Source organism: Scyliorhinus canicula, chromosome 1, assembly GCF_902713615.1.
Source record: "Scyliorhinus canicula chromosome 1, sScyCan1.1, whole genome shotgun sequence".
Lineage (NCBI taxonomy): Eukaryota > Metazoa > Chordata > Chondrichthyes > Carcharhiniformes > Scyliorhinidae > Scyliorhinus > Scyliorhinus canicula.
The window spans coordinates 249,359,828-249,380,863 of NC_052146.1; the positions used below are offsets into that span (position 1 = coordinate 249,359,828).

Consider the following 21,036-nt stretch of genomic DNA (forward strand, 5'->3'; position numbering starts at 1 on the left):
TCCAATTATTACTTTTTTTCAATTGAGGGACAATTTAGCATGGCCAATCCACCTAACCTGTATATCTTTGGGTTGTGGGAGTGAAACCCAAGCAGACACTGGGAGAATGTGCAAACTCCACACGGACAGTGACCCAGAGCTGGGAATTTAACCCGGGTCCTCAGCGCCGTAATCCCAGTATTAATCACTGGGCCACGTGCCGCCCCTCGTCTATTTCTATTCATACATAGTTTAAACTTGTCGTCTCCAACCTGTTAAACTGAAATAATCTGTAAATAGGTAAATTATCCAACTCCTGAATTATTTTGTACATCTCCATCGTATCACCTGTAAATGCTCCTGCAACATAATAGACCAATATCCTTTTTTAAACTATATATTTTATTCCAAACACATACAACAAAGTAACACAAGCTTAACATCTGAGCAAAGTTTAAAGTTTGTACATTTGTTCCCCTTTTTAAACCCCCACCCCCACTCCAGGCAACAAACAGCTCCTCAAATATAGCCATGTTCAGCCTCCACCATACCTCGAACACCCTAAAGGCAGATTGATTTTCTCCAACTGAGACATTCTTACAGATTCCCCAGCCATGCTGCGACCCCTGGTGGCCTACCTGACCTCCAATTCAAAAGTGGGCAATCAGAGAGGCGAAGGCCAAGATATTCGCCCCCTTCCCCAGATATTGGCCTCCTTCCCCTCCAGCAGCTTCGGCACCTCGGACACCTGAAATTTGATTGCCACCGTAGGATCCAGCTTCACCTCAACCCCTACAATCCCTGATAGGGTCCCGAACACCTCCTCCCAAAGTTTTCCAACTCCTCACACCCGCAGAATGTCATATGAACATGTTTCGCCAGCCCCCTCCCATACGTCTCACACCTCTCTGCGACCCCCGGAAAGAACTCACTCATCCGAGCCCAAGTCATGTGCACCCTATGCACCACCTTAAATTGTATCAAACTCATTCTTGCGCAGGAAGAGGTTAGCTCACACCAAAGACTCCATCCTATCTCCACCCCCCCGCCCGCAACTTCTCCTTGATCCTTTCACTACTGTGTTTCCCTGCTGTCCCAACCAAGCATATATATCGTCAATCCTGCCATTCCCCACCTCTCCCGGGAGCAGCAATTTCTCCAGAAGCATATACTCTGGTACCTGAGGGAACGAAGGTAGCTCCTTGCCCACAAAGTTCCAGTCCCGTTTTCTCTCTTTCTCTCGCTCTCGCTCTCTCTCTCTCTCTCCCTCCACACCCATCTCAAAGTGCTTCCTCAGCTTGCTCCAGATTTTTAAGTATGACTCCACCAATGGACTCCCCATATGCTTTCTCAGAGCGAATGGCAACTGGGCCATCACCAGAGCCCTCCGACCCGTGTCCTCCAACCTGACCCAGTCCGCCCCAGCCCCTCCCACCATTGTCTCACTGTCCCCACATTCTGTGCCCAATAGTAATGCAACAGGTTTGGGAGTGCCAACCCGACTCTGCCTTTGCAACAAAGCCCTCTTCACCATCGGCACCTTCCCTGCCCACACAAATTTCGAAATGATCGCATCCACCCTCTGAAAAAGGCCTTGGAGAGAAAAATCGTGAGGGATTCAAACACAAACAGAAATCTTGGCACGTTCATCTTCACCACCTGCACTCTCCCGGTGAATGTCAGGTGCAGCGTATCCCATCTTTTAAGGTCCCCCTTGATCTCCTCCACCAATCCCGTCAGCTTCCACCTATGCATTGTGGCCTACCCCTGTGTTACCTGAATCCCCAGGTACTGAATCCGCTGCCTTGCCACCTTGAATGGCAAAGCCCCAAGCCCCCCCCCCCTGCAGTAACCTCTCCAGCAAACCCATGATTCTTACCATACTTTCCAACGGGTCTGACATTAACAATAACAAGTCATCAACACGCAACTGCACCCAGTGCTACCTGCCCTCTTTCACAATCCCCCGCCACTCAACCGAGGCCTGAATGTCATCACCAGCGCAAACAACAGCAGCGACAGTGAGCCACCCCTGCCTTGTCCCCCTAAACAGCCCAAAATACCTTGTGTGCCTCTCATTCATTTACACACTTGCCATGGGATACACATACAACAACCAGACTAACGCCATAAACCTCGGCCCAAACCCAAACCTCCCCAAAACCTCAATCCGCTACCTCCATTCTACCCATAAGACCACAAGACATAGAGCAGAATTAGGCCACTCGGCCCATCGAGTCTGCTCCGCCATTCAATCATGGCCGATATTTTTCTCATCCCCATTTTCCTGCCTTCTCCCCCTAACCCCTGATCCTCTTATTGATCAAAAACCTATCTATCTCTGTCTTAAAGACAATCAGTAAATTGGCCTCCATGGCCTTCTGCGGCAAAGAGTTCCACAGATTCACCACCCTCTGGCTGAGGAAATCCCTCCTCATCTCTGTTTTAAAGGATTTTGCCTTTAGTCTGAGATTATGTACTCTGCTTCTAGTTTTTCCTACAAGTGGAAACATCCTCTCCATGTCCACTCTATCCAGGCCACGCAGTATCCTGTAAGTTTCAATATGATCCCCTGTCATCTTTCTAAACTCCAACAAGTACAGACCCAGAGTCTTCCACCGTTCCTCGTACGACAAGCTCTTCATTCCAGGGATCATTCTTGTGAACCTCCTCTGGACTCTTTCCAAGGCCAACACATCCTTCCTTAGATATGGGGCCTAAAACTGCTCACAGTACTCCAAATGGGGTCTCACCAGAGCCTTATTTTGCCTCAGAAGTACATCCCTGGTGTTGTATTCTAGCCCTCTCAACATGAATGCTAACATTGCACTTGCCTTTCAACTGCCGACTGAACTTGAACGTTAACCTTAAGAGAATCATGAACAAGGACTCCCAAGTCCCTTTGTGCTTCTGATTTCCTAAGCTTCTTCCCATTTAGAAGCTAGTCTATGCCTCCATTTCTCCTTCCAAAGTGCATAACCTCACATTTTTCCACATTGTATTCCATCTACCACTCTCCTAGCCTGTCCATAGCCTTCTGCAGCCTGCCTGCTTCCTCAATACTACCTTCCCTCTACAGATCTTTGTGTCATCTGCAAACTTCGCAACAGTGTTTTCAGTTCCTTTCTCCAGATCATTAATATATATTGTGAAAAGTTGTGGTCCCAGCACCGACCCCTGAGGTACACCACTAGTCACTGGCTGCCATCCTGAAAAAGACCCCTTTATCCCCACTCCCTGCCTTTAGCCAGTCAGCCAATCCTCTATCCTATCCATGCCAGGATCTTGCCCTTAACACCATGGGCTCTTAACTTATTTAACAGTCTCCTTTGCGGCACCTTGTCATAGGCCTTCTGGAAATCTAAATAAATCACGTCCACTGGTTCTTTTTTGTCTAACTTCCTTGTTACTTCCTCAAAGAACTCTAACAGATTTGTCAGACGTGACCTCCCCTTGACGAAGCCCCACTGACTCAGTCCTATTTTATCATGCACTTCCAAGCACTCTGCGATCTCATCTTTAATAATAGATTCTGAAATCTTACCAATGACCGAATTCAAGCTAACCGGCCTATAATTTCCGGTCTTCTGCCCCCCTCCCTTCTTAAACAGGGGTGTTACATTAGCCACTTTCCAGTGGGTCAGTGCAGACTCGATGGGCCGAATGGCCTCCTTCTGCACTGTATGTTCCCTTTTTTGGGATCAGTGAAATCGAAGGCTGCGCCACCGTAACTGGCAACTCCCTCTTCTCCACGTTTCACTAAACATGCCTAAAAGGTGGGGGGCCAACTCTGTTGCGAACTGCTTATAAAATTTTGCCGGAAAGTGATCTAGCAATGGTGCCTTCGTTTGAGCCACTCTTAAAAGACCTTAAACAACTAATTTATCCTCTCTGGATCTCACACCACTTGCTCACCCCTCCCCGGAGAATTTCCCTCAATGCTGCCAGGCTGGTGAGCTAGCATGCAGCTTGCCTTCTTCCCATACTCATCAACCACCGCCATTACAACTTTTCCCAGTCAGCAAACAGAAACCAATAACAAACTTTTGCAAAGATAATACTTCCACCTAAATCTTTCCCCCAGCCCACCCCCAGCTTGTGTTCCTTAATAGTCATTTGCCTCCTCTGGCGTCCCAAAGTAATATTATTGTCCTCAAAAGTTACCAAGTCTGACCAGGTACAGGAGCCCAAGCCAAATCTGGCGCTGATACAGCCCTGTCTTGGCCTTGTTGAGCCCCGCCTGTCTCCTGGACAACTCTGCTCCAATGTCCTGATAGATCTGGATTCGGTTTCCTTCCCACTTGCAGTTCTGCCGCACCCTGGCCAACCTCAGAATCTTTTCTTTGTCCTGAAAGTTGTGCATTTGCACAATCACTGCATGTGATGGCTTCCCCGCTCTTGGTCTCGGTCTCTGCCTCAGGAACCTATGGGCATGATCCACCTCCAGGGCCTTGTCCTGCACCACCTCTTCCACCAGCCTGGCCAGCATCCTTGCAACCTAGCCCGTTCCCTCCACTTGCTCTGCCGCCTGGACCTATTTTCCTGTTCCTCCACTTTTGCTCGCAGCATCTTACACGTCCCCCAAGATTGCTATCTCCGCTTCAACACAATCAGATCACTGTGGTAAGACACCGTCATCTCCATTTTGTGGATCGCCATCCTCTGCACTTCAAGGCTCGTTTCCACCCGTTCCAAAGTGCCTTGGACCAAATGTTTTGCATTTCCTTCCGCTGCTGCCGAAATTCGTCTTTAATGAAGCGCGTCGACTTCTCCATTTATAGCTTTCCAGTTGGTGACAACTCCCCCCACTCCGTTTTTATAATTGATGCTGCGCCACGAGTCTCCTCCAGCTCTTTAGACAAGGCTCTCACTGTCTTCTGTCGAATTTGGTCACCCGCTATTGTGCCCATCCGGGGGGGGATCTTATCCACCTCCATTCTCCATTTTCCACCGTAATTCCCCAAAGTTCGGGTAAAAAGGGCCAAAATCAATGTCTTCGAACAGGAGCCTCCCTTTGTGCAACCACCCACTCTATGGCTTCCATCAGAAGTCAATAGACCAATATCCTTGAGCCTGTCTGAGCAGGTGAGATTCTTCACTGAGGCTTTCCAGAGAGGTCATAAAGAATGGCAGAAAATGGTGTGCATTGTAAACCATTGTGGGTTTGAAAAGTGCTGTCTGAGCAACCTTGGAGAGTTACTGCAGGGCACGTTTTGTATGGTATGTGGAGTTTGTGAATTATTAGATTGTCTTGAGTGAGCATATCTGCAATAGATGTCTCCAGATTTAATCTCTCTACCTTGGCGCAATTAAGCTGAAATATGAGTTGCCGATACTCCCAATACATCAGGAAGGGGAAGAATTGACTTAACAGTATACTCCAGATCTTACTCCCACCTCTCCGAGGTACAGGATCGTAAGGGAGTTAATGTGATCTATAGTGTACAAAGTAAGGGGAATCCAGGTGAGATAGGGAACAAAGATACCCCAGAAACTGATCCTATCAATGGATACATTGTACTTTTGGTGAGGATAAGGATAAAGACTATCAGCGGGACAGCCAGAATGCTGATGATGGCATCTTGGAGCAGGAGGCTGTCCAAGGACCACGAGTGGAGCAGCCAGGTGTAGAAAGAGGGAAAGCATAATGTGGTCGTTGTAGAGAATTCAATAATTAGGGAGCATTCTTTGTAAACGGGATTGAAAGTTGCACATGTTGCCTACTTGGTGCCAGGGTGAGGGACGTCTAAAACTGGCTTTAAAAGATATTGGAGAGCAAGTGGGATCCGGCGTTATGGGGAGAAAGCAGGAGAATGGGGATGAGAAAAATAGCAGCCATGATTGAATGGTGGAGCAGACTCGATGGGCCGTGGCCGTGATGATTATAATTATTATTATTATGGATTTAAATGGGGAGATATATCCATGTGCCCCATGTTGATGCCAACAAAAAACTAATGTGGTCCTGCTTGTAGAGTACCAGGAACTCTGAACTAAATTGAAGAAAAGGACCATCAAAGGTTATAATCTCTTGATCGTTATTTGAGCTGCATGCAAATTAGCTTACGGGTAAGGAAATTAGGCAGGTGAACATGAAGCTTCACAAGTGGTCTGGAAAACAGATGTTCCATTATGGGACACTAGAATCAGTACTTGGATAAGAAGGAACTCTCTTGTTGGACAGGCATCAAGAAGCCCTAGCTATACTGGTGTCAATGGGAATCGGGGGGGGGGGGGGGAAGCATTCCGCTGGTTGGAGTCATACCTGGCACAAAGGAAGATGGTTGTGGTGGTTGGAGGTCAATATATCTCGGCTCCAGGACATCACTGCAGGAGTTCCTCAGGGTAGCGTGTTACGTGAATTGGACATTCTGAATTCTCCCTCCATGTACCCGAACAGGTGTGGTGACCCGGGCAAGTTACATACGCACCACACAAGTGCCAGGCAATGACCATCTCCAACAATAGAGGATATAACCACCGCCCCATGATATTCAATGGCATTACCATCGCTGAATCCCCCGCAGTCAACTTCCTGAGGTTACCATTGATCATAAACTGAACTGGTCTAGCCATATTAATACTGTGACTACTAGGGCAGATCCAAGGCTATGAATCCTACGGCGATTAACTCGCCTCCTGACCCCCAAAGCTGTCCACCATCTATAAGGCGTGTAATGGCATTCTCTCCACTGCCTGGATGAGTGCAGCTCCAACAACGCTCAACAAGCTCGAGACCATCCAGGACAAAGCAGTCCGCTTGATTGCTCCCCTTTCCACAAACATTCAAACCCTCCACCGACGAACAGTGACTGCCATGTGTACCATCTACAAGAATCACTGCAGTAACTCTCCAAGGTTGCTCAGACAGCACTTTTCAAACCCACAACCACTACCATCTGGAAGGACAAGAGCAGAAGGACTAGACACCTAGGAACCCCACCACCTGGAAGTTCCCCTCCAAGTCACTCACCACCCTGAATTGGAAATATATCGCCTCTCCTTCACTGTCACTGGGACAACATGCTGCAACTCCCTCCGTAGCAGCACAGTGGGTGTATCTATCCCTCAAGGACTGCAGCAATTCGGGCAACTCGCCACCACCTTCTGAAGGACAATTAAGGACGGGCAATAAATGCTGGTCTACCCAGCGATGCCAACATCACATAAATGAATTCAAAAAAATATGTAACTTTCACATTGTTGGGAATGAACAAACCAGCCCAGCTCAGCAAGGTGAATTTCTTCACTGTGGTCAGGATAGTTTTCTACAACAATATGTTGGGGACTCAACTATGTATGATCTATATTAATAATGGATACAAATTACCGATTTATATTGTAGCCAAATTTGCTGACTACGAAAGAAGTAGGAAATCAAATTTTGTGGAGGAGCCAGAGTTATAGGTAGGTTAAGTGAATGGGCAAAAAATTGGCAGATTGATTTAATGTGGTAAAATGAGAGTTTGTCCACTTTCATGGGAAGAGAAAAGCAGAACATTATTTAAATAGAGACTACAGAATATGCAGTAGAAGAATTTTGGTATCCTTTGTATACGAATCACAGGTACAGCAAGTGATTCAGAAGGTAAATGGAACGGTTGTTTTCATTGGAAAGGGAATTAACAGTAGAGGAAGACGTCAACATGCAGAACATGCCAAGTAAACTAATATTGATTTATCAATATTAGTCAACTCAATCAAATAACAATGGTAAATTAACAATTATGAAGAAAGTAATACTAAAAAATGAGAAATTCCCAGGACCAGATGATTCCCATCCCTAGGTTTAATAGGAAGTAGGTGAGCGTATTATACCTGCTCCTACTATAATCTTCCAGATTTTTAGTTTTGGGAGTTGCTCTTCAGATTGGAAAACTGTGCTTGTCATTGTATATTTTAAGAAAGGTGAGAGAGGGCAACTAAAAAATTAGAAATCAGTTGACCAGACATTGGTTGTCAGAAAATTACTCTCGTCAACAATTAAGGATTAACTAACTGAAACCTGACAATTTTCAGCTGATCATCAGAGAGAGCCAGTATGGATTTATGAAAAATATTTCCTTGTGTGATGTACTGAATTAATTTTTTGAAGAGGTAACTGAAGTAATGGAAAGAAGAATTTCTATGGATGTTATTTATCTGAACTTTTGGCATTTGATAAAATCTTTCGTAAGAGACTGTTTGGGAAATTGACCTTCAGAGATCCAGCATAGGCAAGATGGGTCGAATGGCCTCCCTCTGTACTGTGACTATCCTGTGAAGAGTGGGCAAAAGGGTATGAGCATTATTTAAAAATTAGAACCAGACCTTTCAGGAGTGTAATTAGAAAACACAACATGCAACGGAAGTTGTAAACTCTCCTTCCGCAAAGAACATTGATGCTGGATCAGTTGCTTATTCTAAATCTGAAATTGCTGGGTTTTTGTTAACCAAAAGTATTAAAGTTGCGACATAAGCAGATTTATGGAGTTGGGTTACAGATTATCCATTGAACAATAGGCTTGATGGGTTAAATGGCCCGCTCTTCCTCTGTTAAGCTAACAATTCTGCTTGTAGCTCTCTGAAACTTTTTCATGGCAACTATATCATCTACCACGAAAGAGAAAATGCTGGAAAATCTTGGCAGGTCTGGCAGCATCTGTAGGGAGAGAAAAGAGCTGACGTTTCGAGTCCGATGACTCTTTGTCAAAGCACCTACCACGTTGGGGAACATAAAAGTTGCAAAGTAGACAAGATATTGTTTGCCCACCAACCTGTAGAGTAAAAAAAGTTGCGTCCTTTGATTTATACTGAATGATTGTATTAATATAAACCAGTACATTGTTAGCTCTAGCTACAGCTTCTCTGCATTGTTTGTGAATCTTGATTGATCGTGCACAATAAAAGTTAGCTTTTTTTCTCTTTCAAACTCTTTGAGCATTATTCCTTGCAAATAATACATGTGTTCTACGTTGACACTACATTTACCCAAAATTAAACAATTGCCATTGTGTGGCTCACTCCCCGAGCACATCTAAATATTTTTGCAATTGATTGCACTCCTCTGCTCTTAACCTATATGCAGATTTGGTGTCATCTGCAAATTACTGTCCATATACCAAACACCGCCATTCAAGTCATTCATAAAATTAGTGATCTTTCTGAAATAGGGAATCTGCGAGATGGCTGATACTTTCAACTATGAAATACTACCCTGGTCCATAACTGATCTCTCGAACTACCCAGATGCATAAAAATTCAGGGCAATGGTAACCTTGATGGCTGCAGGGCAGAGACTGACATGGGGACTGCAAGACACCAGGCACTGTGTACAATAACGCAAATCTCTGAGGCCATCTGCCTGGATAGGCATCACAGCTTCTGAGGTACTGTTGTTCTGTCATTTGCAGGGAGCTGACTTGAGTGCCTTGAGTAGCATCTCATTTTCTTGCAGCCCCTATCTGTGTTCCTCCAGCCTCCTGACCAGGAGGATGCTTATCCTGAGGCTCCTCTTTGCTGCTCTGCCTGTTCCCATTTCCCTGAACTGGTGGTTTGTGCAGCAAGACTTGCTCTGCCAACCTCTACCTCCCAGGTAAGGCGAGCGGCCTGATGCCCCTTGCAGGACTCCACCTCTCACTAATGAGAAATACATGTCTCTCAGCATGAGCAATGGCAACTCAGAAGATATTGGTACAGGAATAGGCCATTCGACCCATCAAACCTGCTCCACCATGGAGTAAGATCATGGCAGATTTGATTGTGGCCGTAACTCCTTTCCTGCCTGCCCCAAAATCCTTTTCTTCTTTGTTGATTATAAATCTGGAGCTCATGTATTCAATAACCCAGCCTCCACTGTCCTCAGTGGAAGAGAATTCTAAAGACTAAGAACCTGCAGTAAAGAAATTCCTCCTAATCTTCGTTTTAAATTGGAGACCCCGTATTTTAAAATTGTGCCTCCTGATTCTAGATTCTGCCACAAGGGGAAACATCCAGCATCTCCCCTGTCAAGCCCCCTCGGAATCTCGTGTTTCAATAAGATCATCCCTCATTCTTTTAAACACCAATGAGTATGGGGACAACCTGCTCAGCCTCATAAGACAACCCCCTTCATCCCAAGAATCAACCTAGTGAATCTTCTCTGAACTGCTTCCAATGCAAATATATCTCTCCTGAAATCAGGAGACCAAAACTATGCACAGTAGACTAAATGTGCTCTCGCCAAACCACTGTGCAGTTTTGTTGCACAACTTGCATACTTCTATTACTTTTTATTCCCTTTCCAATGAAGGCAAATGTTCCATTTACCTTCTGAATTACTTGCTGTAACTGTGATTTGTGTACAAAGGATACCCAAATTCCTCTACTGCGTATTCTGTAGTCTCTATTTAAATAATGTTCTGCTTTTCTCTTCCCATGAAAGTAGACAAACTCTCATTTTACCACATTAAATCAATCTGCTAATTTTTTGCCCATTCACTTAACCTACCTATAACCCTTTCCAAACTCTATCCTCAAAATTTGATTTCCTACCTCTTTTTGTAGGCAAGCTTCGTAGTCAGCAAATTTGGCTACAATATAAACCGGTTATTTTTATCCGTCTTTAATATAGATCAGAAATAGATGAGTCCCCAAAACTGATCCCTGTGGCACTCCACTTGTTATAGTTTGCTACCCTCAAAAGTGATCAATTTATCCTGTTCCTGTTTAATTTGTCAGTCCTATATCTATGCTAATATATCATCCTAACACAGTGACCCTTGTGTGGTAATCTTTTATGTGGCACCTTAATGAATGCCTTGTTCTGCCTCTGGTTCAGCAGCAGCGCATGATTTTCTGTATTTTATATGAGTTGACCAGTACTGACTACAGTAGTATCTCCATTAGCTTTGATGGCTTGTTGCTGTGTATACATTAGGTTCGCCCAGATACTGTGTATTCCCTGTGTCTGCCGATTTTAAAAATAGAGAACTAGCTCAGTGAGGTCTTTTGACTTGTTCCACAACTGGCTTACCAGGCAGTTAATTGGAGATGTGGCAGGTTCCAGACAAATCCCCTCCTGCCCTCCCATTGAAAATTGTGTCATGCTCTTAAGGCCGGAGGGATTCAGTGCCACCCTCCAGGAATGCAACTTTCAAATCATACCATCACCAATTCATGCCCCTACCAGCAATTAAAATCCGATTCATGATGTCAATTAAACATTCAGATAATAGACATCTTTATCTTTAGTTCCCTCCACAAGTTCTGTTAGCTAGCAACGTATTCCATTCTCCTTCCTGGCAATTATCTCAGACTGACCCTGACTATTTTCAGTCTCTGCTTCCAATTTGACTTTGACTCTTTCAACCCACTATCTTCTCCATCGCAGAGTGTCTACTACTGCCTCTGTAAAATAGCCATCTTCACCACTATCTCAGCCCATTTGCTGCTGGAAACCTCATCTGTGCTATTGTTAATTTCTGACTATTTCAATGCTTCCTGGCTTGCTTCTCATCCTTCAATCTTGAGAACTCATCTAAAACTACTGTCTATATCCTAATTTCCAACAAGCGCTGTTCACGCGTCACCTCTGTGCTTGCTGATCTACATTGGCTCGCAGTTGTCTAAGCCCTATAATTTAAAGTTTTTTTTCTTGGTTCAAATCTTTCCATGACTTCACTCCTATCCATTTTAGTAACCACCTCCATCTCTAAAATCCTGAGAAAAGACTTTGTTCTGCAAACTCCGGCCTCTTCCACATCCTTGATTTTCTTTACCCCCACCTACTGCTGCTAAGGCTCTCAAACTTTCCGCCTCTCTATCTGCCTCTTCATTTTAGACGCTCCTCATTACCTATTCCTTTGACCAAGCTTTTAGTCAGATATCTTCGTATTTCTTTCTTTAACTTGGTGTCAATTTTAGTCTGATTATCCTCCTGCAAATGTCTTGCCATGTACACTGTGTTAATTGCACTATACAAACCCAAATTATTTTATGTTTGCTATTTGCAAGGACAAATCAAATGCTAATGAAAGTAACTTGCTTTTACAGTGCAGCATTTTGGTACATCACATGGAGTTTAAGCATATAAATTCAGAAATTGATTAACACCTCAAGAGTATTTATGTTGGGGCAGCACGGTGGCGTAGTGGTTAGCACTGCTACCTCACAACACTGAGAACCCTGGTTTGATCCCGGCCCTGGGTCTCTGTCCGTGTCCGTGTAGAGTTTGCACATTCTCCCCGTGTCTGCATGGGTCTCACCCCCACAACCCAAAAAGATGTGCAGGCTAGATGAACTGGCCATGCTAAATTGCCCCTTAATTGGAATAAAAACAATTGGGTACTCTAAATTTATTTTTAAAAAGAGTATTTATGTACATTCGCTTAATTTATAAATAGGATAGTTTGCTTCAGGTGGAGTCACGTGCATTTGAATAGTTCATTCAGTGATGTGTTACAAAAATTCGAGTATCGTATCGCAGTTTTTGGAATTCCATTATAGAAAGTATTTCTGAGCTAGGGAGTGATGCAATAGATTGATACCAAGTGCGAAAGAAAAGTAAAGGAAAAGTGAGAATTGTTTTCACTGGTTGGTAAAAAGGAACAAGTGAGTTTCTTTCTTTACTCACTGATAAGGTTAGCATTACCCTTGAACTGAATGGCTTGCTAGATACAAAGAGCAGTTGAGGGTCAACCACGTTGTCACATATATCGGCCAGACCAGGTCTCCAAAGGAAGGAAAGGATATTTGTGAAGTAACATAGTTTTCATGGTCACCGATACAGATGGAATCATCTCATTACTGAGACTAGCTTTTATTAATATTCCAGATTTCTTCATTGAAATCATTTCTACCTATTGTGGTGGGATTTTAATTTGTGTCCCCAGGGCATTATTTTGGGCCTCTCCAGTGACATACCGCTATGCCAATGTCTCCCTGAGATCAGTACTATAAAAAGAACTTGAACTTACATTGTGACTCAGTCTTTAGGATATCCCAAAGCACTGGGTAATCACTAAATGCTTTTGCACCGAAGTGGAAATAAAAATAAATAAAATTATGAAAGGGTGCACATTTGTGCAGTTTAAGAGTGGACAACTTAATTGGTGGAGTTGGCTCTTGTCCAGACACTGAACCAAATAGCCACCTACTGGCTAAATTCTAGCCTCTTAAGCACCCCAAGTTTAATTGCTCCGCTATTAGTGCCCATACTCTGCAATTCCCTCTCTAAACCTTTGTCCCTTATATTTGAGATGCACCTTAAAACCCGCTGCCTGTTGTCTATTTATTTACTTGGGTATTTATGCATGTCCCATGTTTTTTCATGTATGGAACGACCTGTCTGGACTGTACGCAGAACAATACTTTTCACTGTACCTAGGTTTACGTGACAATAAATCAAATCCAACCTACATTTTTGATGACAACTTTGCTCACCTACTCTAATATCCCTGTATGTCGTTCAGTGTCATGTTTTGCTTTATAACTCTCAAAATGTTTTTGGTTAAAGGAACTGTATAAATAGAAGTTGATGTTGTACTATGTTGCATTGTTGATGATTCCATCGTATAGTGCTTGGAGCTTGTTTAGCTTGCAACAATTTTACGGCATAATGAACACTTAGTGTAAGGGTAAGTTAAAGGAATCTTGACAGATTTTTCTGCTTTCCTCAACCAGTTACTTTTCCTTTCTCTGCCTTTGTGTGAGAACACCGTTGGAAGTTTGGCTCCATTATATGTGCTTGGAATACCCAAGGACTGATGTTGGGACAATTCTTTTAGTCGGGACAATCTTTTAGCCTCTTGACAGAAATGTTATTGATCATAATTTTCAAGCTATACTAAGAAACAGTTTGTACTTTGTGTGTTAATTTCAGTTGCAATTGGGAACTTCCAACAGTGACGCACGTAAGACCATTTAAAATAAAATGGTCTTCTAGAACAGTTATTTTGAAAGTCAGGATCGTGACCCCTGGGTGGGTTGCGGGTGTCGGGAGGGCCATGGAGCAATTCATCACGGCGTTCCCGATCGTGGGAATTAACGTACAACAGCTGCAACAGCCGACTTTAAAAAAATTTTAAATGCAGGCGTGCTGCGCATGCGTGCCCACTCATCAGTGAGCATATCTGGAGCCCAGCGACAATCACCGTCAGCTCCATGACTCAGGCGAATATTTTTAAAAATTCATCAATCTTCCTGCCTGAAGCGAGTCAGAGAGCAAGTCACACATCTCGAACACTGACGTCACGTGCTCTGGGCTTGATTGCGATTCACCACTTTGTCAGCAGCAAACCAGCAACAGGACTTAAAAATTTAAAATGAATTGTTTTGTAATAAAGAAAGAAGGTCAGAGACACAAACAGGCCAGGGTCTCGGAGCTAAACCTGCTGGAGTGAGTGGCTCAGGAGAATCCACAGCATGACAAAGCAGTGGGGGTGCGAGTTGTTCAGGAGAGTCCACAACAGGACAAAACAGTGCTGGTGTGAGCTCCAGGACCTCTGATGAACTACCCATACAGAAATGTAACATTGAATGACAAAACAAGTGAGATTGTGAGCACCAAGCAGGCTCACCTGTCATTTTAAAGCTAAGTGAAAACGGTGGGTCACAAAGTTTGGGCGACGTGGGTTCCGAAGGTTGGCCGGTTGTAAAAAAAAAAGGGTCCCCGGGAAGAAAGTTTGAAAAATACTGGGCTGGATTCTCAGCACCCGATGCCGAAATCGCATCCGCCGCCAGGGCTGAGAATCCAATTCCACACATGAAATCTGGACCGGCGCCGGTTCCCCGATTCTCCGGCCCCCGAAAAGCAGTGTACTCTGGGAGTATGCCGCGCCGCGTATCCCCTACCTATGGCCATTGGCAGAGGCCCAGCCCGCTATTCTCCGCCCCAAACCGGTCGAAGTCCTGACTGTGGACCACTCATGGTCCTGCCGTTCGGGATACTCGCGTGGTGGGCCAATCAGGGGGCAGGGTGGGGGGGCCTCTCATGGGATCGGGGTATTTCTGAGCGGGCGGCCCGTGTCGGGCGCGCAGCTGATTGGGGGCACTATTTGCATGGTCGAGCTCCGCGGTCTGAGTCCGCCATGGAGCACGGCGCGGCCATTGGAGGCCGCCGCCATGCACATGCGTGGCTGCTTACCAGGAAGTGCGGGGGCCGTATCTGCAGCTGGAGCTGCGAGCCTCATGACGGCTTCCGGCTAGCCTCCTGCAGGGCTGTGAATATGTGGCTTTTTGACGCCAGTTTTTCTGGTGTAAAAGGCCACAGTTTTCACGATGGCGTGGGGACGTAGTTCCTGAAATGGAAAACCAGCACCTTGTTCTAGAAGGCTTTTGACAAATTCCTGAATAACAGGGAAAAATTGAAGTGGATGGGATTATGGGTAGTCTATTGAGATGGTTAGAAAACTGGTTGGCAGACAGGAATCAAAGCGTAAGAATTAACAGGTCTTTTTCAAATTGGCAGGTAGTGACTAGTAGGGTACTGCAGGTAATAGTGCAGCACGATAGCACAGTGGTTAGCACAGTTGCTTCACAGCTCCAGGGTCCCAGGTTCGATTCCTGGCTTGGGTCACTGTCTGTGCGGAGTCTGCACGTTCTCCCCGTGTCTGCGTGGGTTTCCTCCTGGTGCTCCGGTTTCCTCCCACCATCCAGGTTAGGCGGATCGGCCATGCTAAATTGCCCTTAATGTCCAAAAAGGTTAGGTGAGGTTACTGGGTTACAGGGATAAGCTGGAAAGTCTGAGCTTAAGTAGGGTGCTCTTTCCAAGGGCCGTGCAGACCCGATGGGCCGAATGGCCTCCAGCACTGTAAACTCTATGATTCTATGACCTCAGATATTCCCTGAGGTTAAGAGGCATGATCTCTCATTCACTCAACTCGCCCACATTATCACTCACACAAAGATTAGATGCAGACGAGGGAAAAAGCAATTTAATTATAATTTGTATTTGCCTCAGTGTCCTTCATAACAACTCATTTCTTAGATGAGTTGCTTTTGTTGAAGTGAAGGTCGAGTAAAGCAAAGGGTTTTCAATAAGTGACTTTCCAGGCGACTGGTTCTCAGACGAACGGTTGGAATAGATTGGAGAGAGTCCATCTCCCGCTTTCAAGGTTTGGCTGTTTATTTTGTTGCCTGTGTAGTTGATGTGCAGCTGGCTCGATGGTTGTCTGATGGATTTCTGTGGAGCTCTGCCTGCAGACCAGCTTCTTGCTGTTTTTAAAATTGGGCACCAGACATGTGTAACCCTAATCTGACCTGTTATAAGTCCTTTTCCAAATAAGATGGGTGGCCATGTTGATTGTGCCTCCTGTGTGATGACTTGACCATAAGACATAGGAACGGAAGGCTTCTCGGCCTATTGAGCCTGCTCTGCCATTCAATGAATTCATGCTGATCTGATATAATTTCGGGAAAAGACGTTGAGTCAGCATCAGTCTGGAAACTTCATTTATTCCCTCTTGAGATGGGGAATGTTGCAGTGATCCTTGGTCGGCCAAACTTTTGTCGCCTTTTGTGTTTTTAGATATAAAGTATTGACTCAAAATCCATAACATAATGGAGTGCGACACATATATTTAACAAGATATATAGCACACATTTATACTTTGCTAGTTATTTACAAGAATACTTTGAAATGTAATCGCAGTGCAGATTTTTTGTTTTATTTTAGTAGCATGCACATTGAAGCTGAAGAGTCAACCACAAATTAAATTGTTTCTCTTCCAATGGCTGTTGCTTAGATAGTAAAACTCCCAAGTTATGCCTTTTTCTCATAAATTACCTCTGTTTGATGGAATATATTTAACAATACTAGGTGTAAAAATATCAGATGTAGATTAAATAAAGAAGCATGAAGCTTTCAAGAAATTGTGAAAGTACGGTTGTGTTGTACACATCTGCACCATAGAATAACTTAACCAGTAGCCTGTCAATATTGGCTACAGATTAGTTAATCTTGGTGTAAATGGGTTTTAAAAAAATATAAAGACAATTTTTGTGATGAATGGCTCATGTAATAACAGTATACAATATAATATCAAATGAAGAATTTTGGACTTTTAGAAGCTATTATGTAAAAGCATACCTATATTTCAACAAACTTTATGACTCCACTCCAGTATGGAAGATAATTTACTGCACAATTTAATAACTTTGCTTCAGTAGCACAGACCAATTCTGGTCCATTCTAAAATCAACATTCAAGAAACATGTTTACTCTTGCCAGACTTAAACTTGGTTTACGTTTCTTTCTGTTAGCTTCAGCATGTATTAACCACTTCTGCAACATAGCCACAGGTTCATTTGAAATTACCATGTTGGTCACTTCATCGTGTTCTGCCACTTCATTCACAATGCAGCAGCATTCCTGATGGTACAGAATAAAAGTTGATAGGATTCTTTATAATCAAAGGCAAATTTGAAATAAACACACTGTACTTATTGCAAGGTTCTTTGGATTTCGGAAATGAAAATCGCTTATTGTCACAAGTAGGCTTCAAATGAAGTTACTGTGAAGAGCCTCTAGTCTCCACGTTCCGGCGCCTGTTCGGGGAGGCTGGTATGGGAATTGAACCGTGCTGCTGGCTTGCCTTGGTCTGCTTTCAAAGCCAGCGATTTAGCCCTGTGCTAAACCAGCCCCAAATGCAATATAGAAAATGATGGCACCACTCAAGAATTATTGGAGTATACCCTTCCTGGTTTGAATCAACTTCAGCTACATCTTTGGAATTTTGTGGGGGAAAATTGGAAATTATATTTGCCTAATTCAAGTAAAGCGGCTATTAACTGGCTTATTTTCAGATAAATTGAGTACTGTTGCAGCTTTCTTAAAACTCATCACCATAGACTGTTTGAGTAAAAATTCTTTAATCATAATCTTGTTGCAGATTACCTGTAATATTTTCAGAACCCTTCCTCCCAGTGACAATCCGGATTTTGATCCAGAAGAGGATGAACCATCCTTAGAAGCAGCTTGGCCTCACATGCAGGTAAATAAATATGTAAAAATAGTGTAGTTCCTGAAAAATTTCTTATTTTTCCCCTATATTTTTTTGCTGCAGTTTAAATACTGTCCATATTTCAGGAGCTCACTATACATACAGGGTGAGGTCTTCTAGCTGTTCACTCCCCAGGGATTGGAAGATCCATACAACTGTGCACCCTGCCCCGGGTTTCCCGGTAGCGTGGAGTGGATTCAGTGGGAAATCCCATTGACAGCGGCAGGACACGAGTATCCTGCCATCAGCCAATGGTGAGCCACCTTCCCCTGCTGAGAAACACGCAATGGGGGAGGCCAGAGAATCTCACCCACCGTGTACTACAGTATTGACATAGGGCATAGTTTACAAATAGTTTCTAATTTGTGTACTAATGATTCTCTTATGGCCAGTTGGAGGGAATAGTACATTTATTTTAACCAGCTAAGAAAGGTTCTGCACCTCCTCAGGAAAATGTAAGATCAACAGATGTTACGCATCAAAAACATTTGATGTATTGTGTCGTGGGAGGAGTGGTTGCAGTGACTATTGCCAATGCAAATATTTTACTGTATGTTGACAGTAGATGAAGATCTATCTTTATAGCTCTCCTCTCATTGATAAATTAACTCAATTTTAATGCCATGCCTGTAGGTTATGGTGTGGGAGTAATGTTATATATAGCTGAAGTCAGTCAAGCACAACCTCCCGCAATAATTGGCTTTCATTATGCAGCACTGGCCCTCTATTGAGTGGCCTTTTTAATGACTACTTGCATTACAGTTGATTTTTATTGCATCTTTTCATCTGAAACAACAGCAAAACTCCTCTTGTAGAGAAATAATTTCCTACGTTTCAGTTTGCATGTAGTGTCTTATTGACAGTCAATGTAAGTTACTGTATCTGTCAAGGCCACATTGAAGGAAGTAGTAATAAAGCATTTGCACTGAGAATTTTATTAGCACTCTTAACTATCTGTTCTTCTGCCAAGGCCACACAGTGTGGACGTGAATCCAACATTCAAGCTCTCCATAAATGCCACAAAAGACAATGATCTTTCAAAAAACTGGATGAGACACTCTGACCATAACTCATCTTCTCTGATCCTCATCAAAGCTGTCCAGATATTACATTTTTGTCAAATCAACTCCTGGAACTTCCAAATAATATCTATCAGTGCCTCCATCAGTCTAATATTTCTGATGTAATTCAAATCACCCATTTTAAACCTGTTTCCTAGCCCCATGAGATCGAAATGCAGTCCTGGGAATTTCCCTTCTGTCCCCATTCTGTGCCCGAACCCGTTTTGCCCAAACCCAAGCAATTTCTCTGCCACTGGGATCAAATCGAGGACTCTTCCTCTTTAAAACAGTCACCAACTAAGACTTAAATATGGATTGAGGCATTATCATGATCCCCACACTCAAAACAAATTTCATCCCATACAAGTGCAATTTATACAGATGTGTGCAGATTTTTAATGTATTGGGATTATTTCAGCTAATTGTCACTTTTATTTTGTTTAAGATCGTGTATGAATTTTTTCTGCGATTTCTGGAATGCCCAGACTTCCAACCTAGCATTGCAAAAAGGTTCATCGATCAGAAATTTGTACTTCAGGTGGGTGCATTGAACTTCTGACTGACTAGCCAGTCACAACAGTTTTACACTTTTCAGGATCAAGTGCTTGCTTGAATGTCATAAATTTCCAGCACTGAAGAAGATTAAAATTCTTTGTGCAGTGTTATGCAACAGTTATCTTCAGTCTACATCAGAAGAACATCTTCTGTGCGGCAGTATGTAAAGCAATGCTTTTCTTATTCCAGGCTTTCCATGTCATGTTAATGTTTTCTGCAATATAAGTAGTAAGTAGATATCCAAAATGGTTTCAGCTGTGTTTTGAAAAAAATATTTTTGTTAGATTTTCCATTTACAATAAATTTTATAACCAAGCCCACATTACCCACAGCAGATATTACACAAAACCAACCTAACAAAAACCCAACCAACCGTACACCCCTCATCCACAAAGAGAAGAGAGAAATTCCCCCCTTGCCTCCCCAGCAACGGACAATGACTAATTCCTTAAAATAGACGATGAATGGTTGTCATCTCTGGAAGAACCCCTCAACCAACTCCCTAATGGTGTACTTGATCTTCATCAGGTGCAAGAATTCCATTAGGTCACCCAGCCATATCGAGGCAGAGGACAAAGTAGAAGACCTACATCTAAGCAGAACACTCCAGGCAATCAACGAAGCAAAGGCGAGGACATCTGCTTTCACCCCGTTAGCAGCACCAGCGAGTCCGATGCCCCAGAAATCGCACCAGAGGGCATGGCTCCAGATCAATATTCAGAATCTCAAGGAGACCCTACCAGTTTGTGACAAAACCAGAACATGTGTGCGTGGTTAGTCGGCTCCCTCGAACACCACTCTCACTTATCTCCTATCTCCGGTCCGAGGCCACTCATCTGCGCTTTGATCAGGTGTGTTCTATGCACCACCTTAAGCTGGATCAGACCAAACCGTGCACATAAAGATGTGAGGTTCACCTTAGGAAGGGCCTCGCACTACACCTCTTCATCGACTCTAGGTCCCAACTCCCTCTCCTACTTCGCCATCGCCTCATTTATCATGTTCGAATCCTCTGACAAAATCTGCCCATAAATACTGGATGTGCTACCCTCATCCAACCCCGCTAGCGAAAGGATCCTATCCATCAGAGACGACGGCAATGGCCCCGGGTCACTGTCCGTGTGGAGTTTGCACATTCTCCCTGTGTCTACGTGGGTCTCACCCCCACAACCCAAAAAGTTATGCGGTCTAGGTGGATTGGCCACGCTAAATTGCGCCTTAGAAAAAATGAATTGGGAATTCAAAAAAGAGACGTTGGCGGTGCCATGGGAAATGTTGGGAAGGCCCCTCTTACAAAATTTCATATCTGAAGGTACATGAACGAGTTCGAACCTGAAAGCCGACAATTCCTTCAAGCTGGCAAATTGTCCCCAAATCTCTCAATCCCCTTCCCTCCCCACACCCCAAACATGTTGTCCAGTCTCGACAGTTCAAATAGGTGATTAGCACAAATAGGGGCTATCCTAACTGCGGAGCCAAGC

The 21,036-nt window shown here is 43.9% G+C and overlaps 1 protein-coding gene across 1 annotated transcript in view; it reads left to right on the forward strand.

The window, feature by feature from the left end:
• Window positions 1-21,036, forward strand: part of ppp2r5a (protein phosphatase 2, regulatory subunit B', alpha isoform) — a 288,446-nt gene that overhangs the window by 147,028 nt on the left and 120,382 nt on the right. The window contains exons 3-4 of the mRNA XM_038811016.1: window positions 17,829-17,930; window positions 19,446-19,538. Coding sequence (XP_038666944.1) covers window positions 17,829-17,930; window positions 19,446-19,538 — 195 coding nt within the window. The remainder of the gene's footprint in view (window positions 1-17,828; window positions 17,931-19,445; window positions 19,539-21,036) is intronic.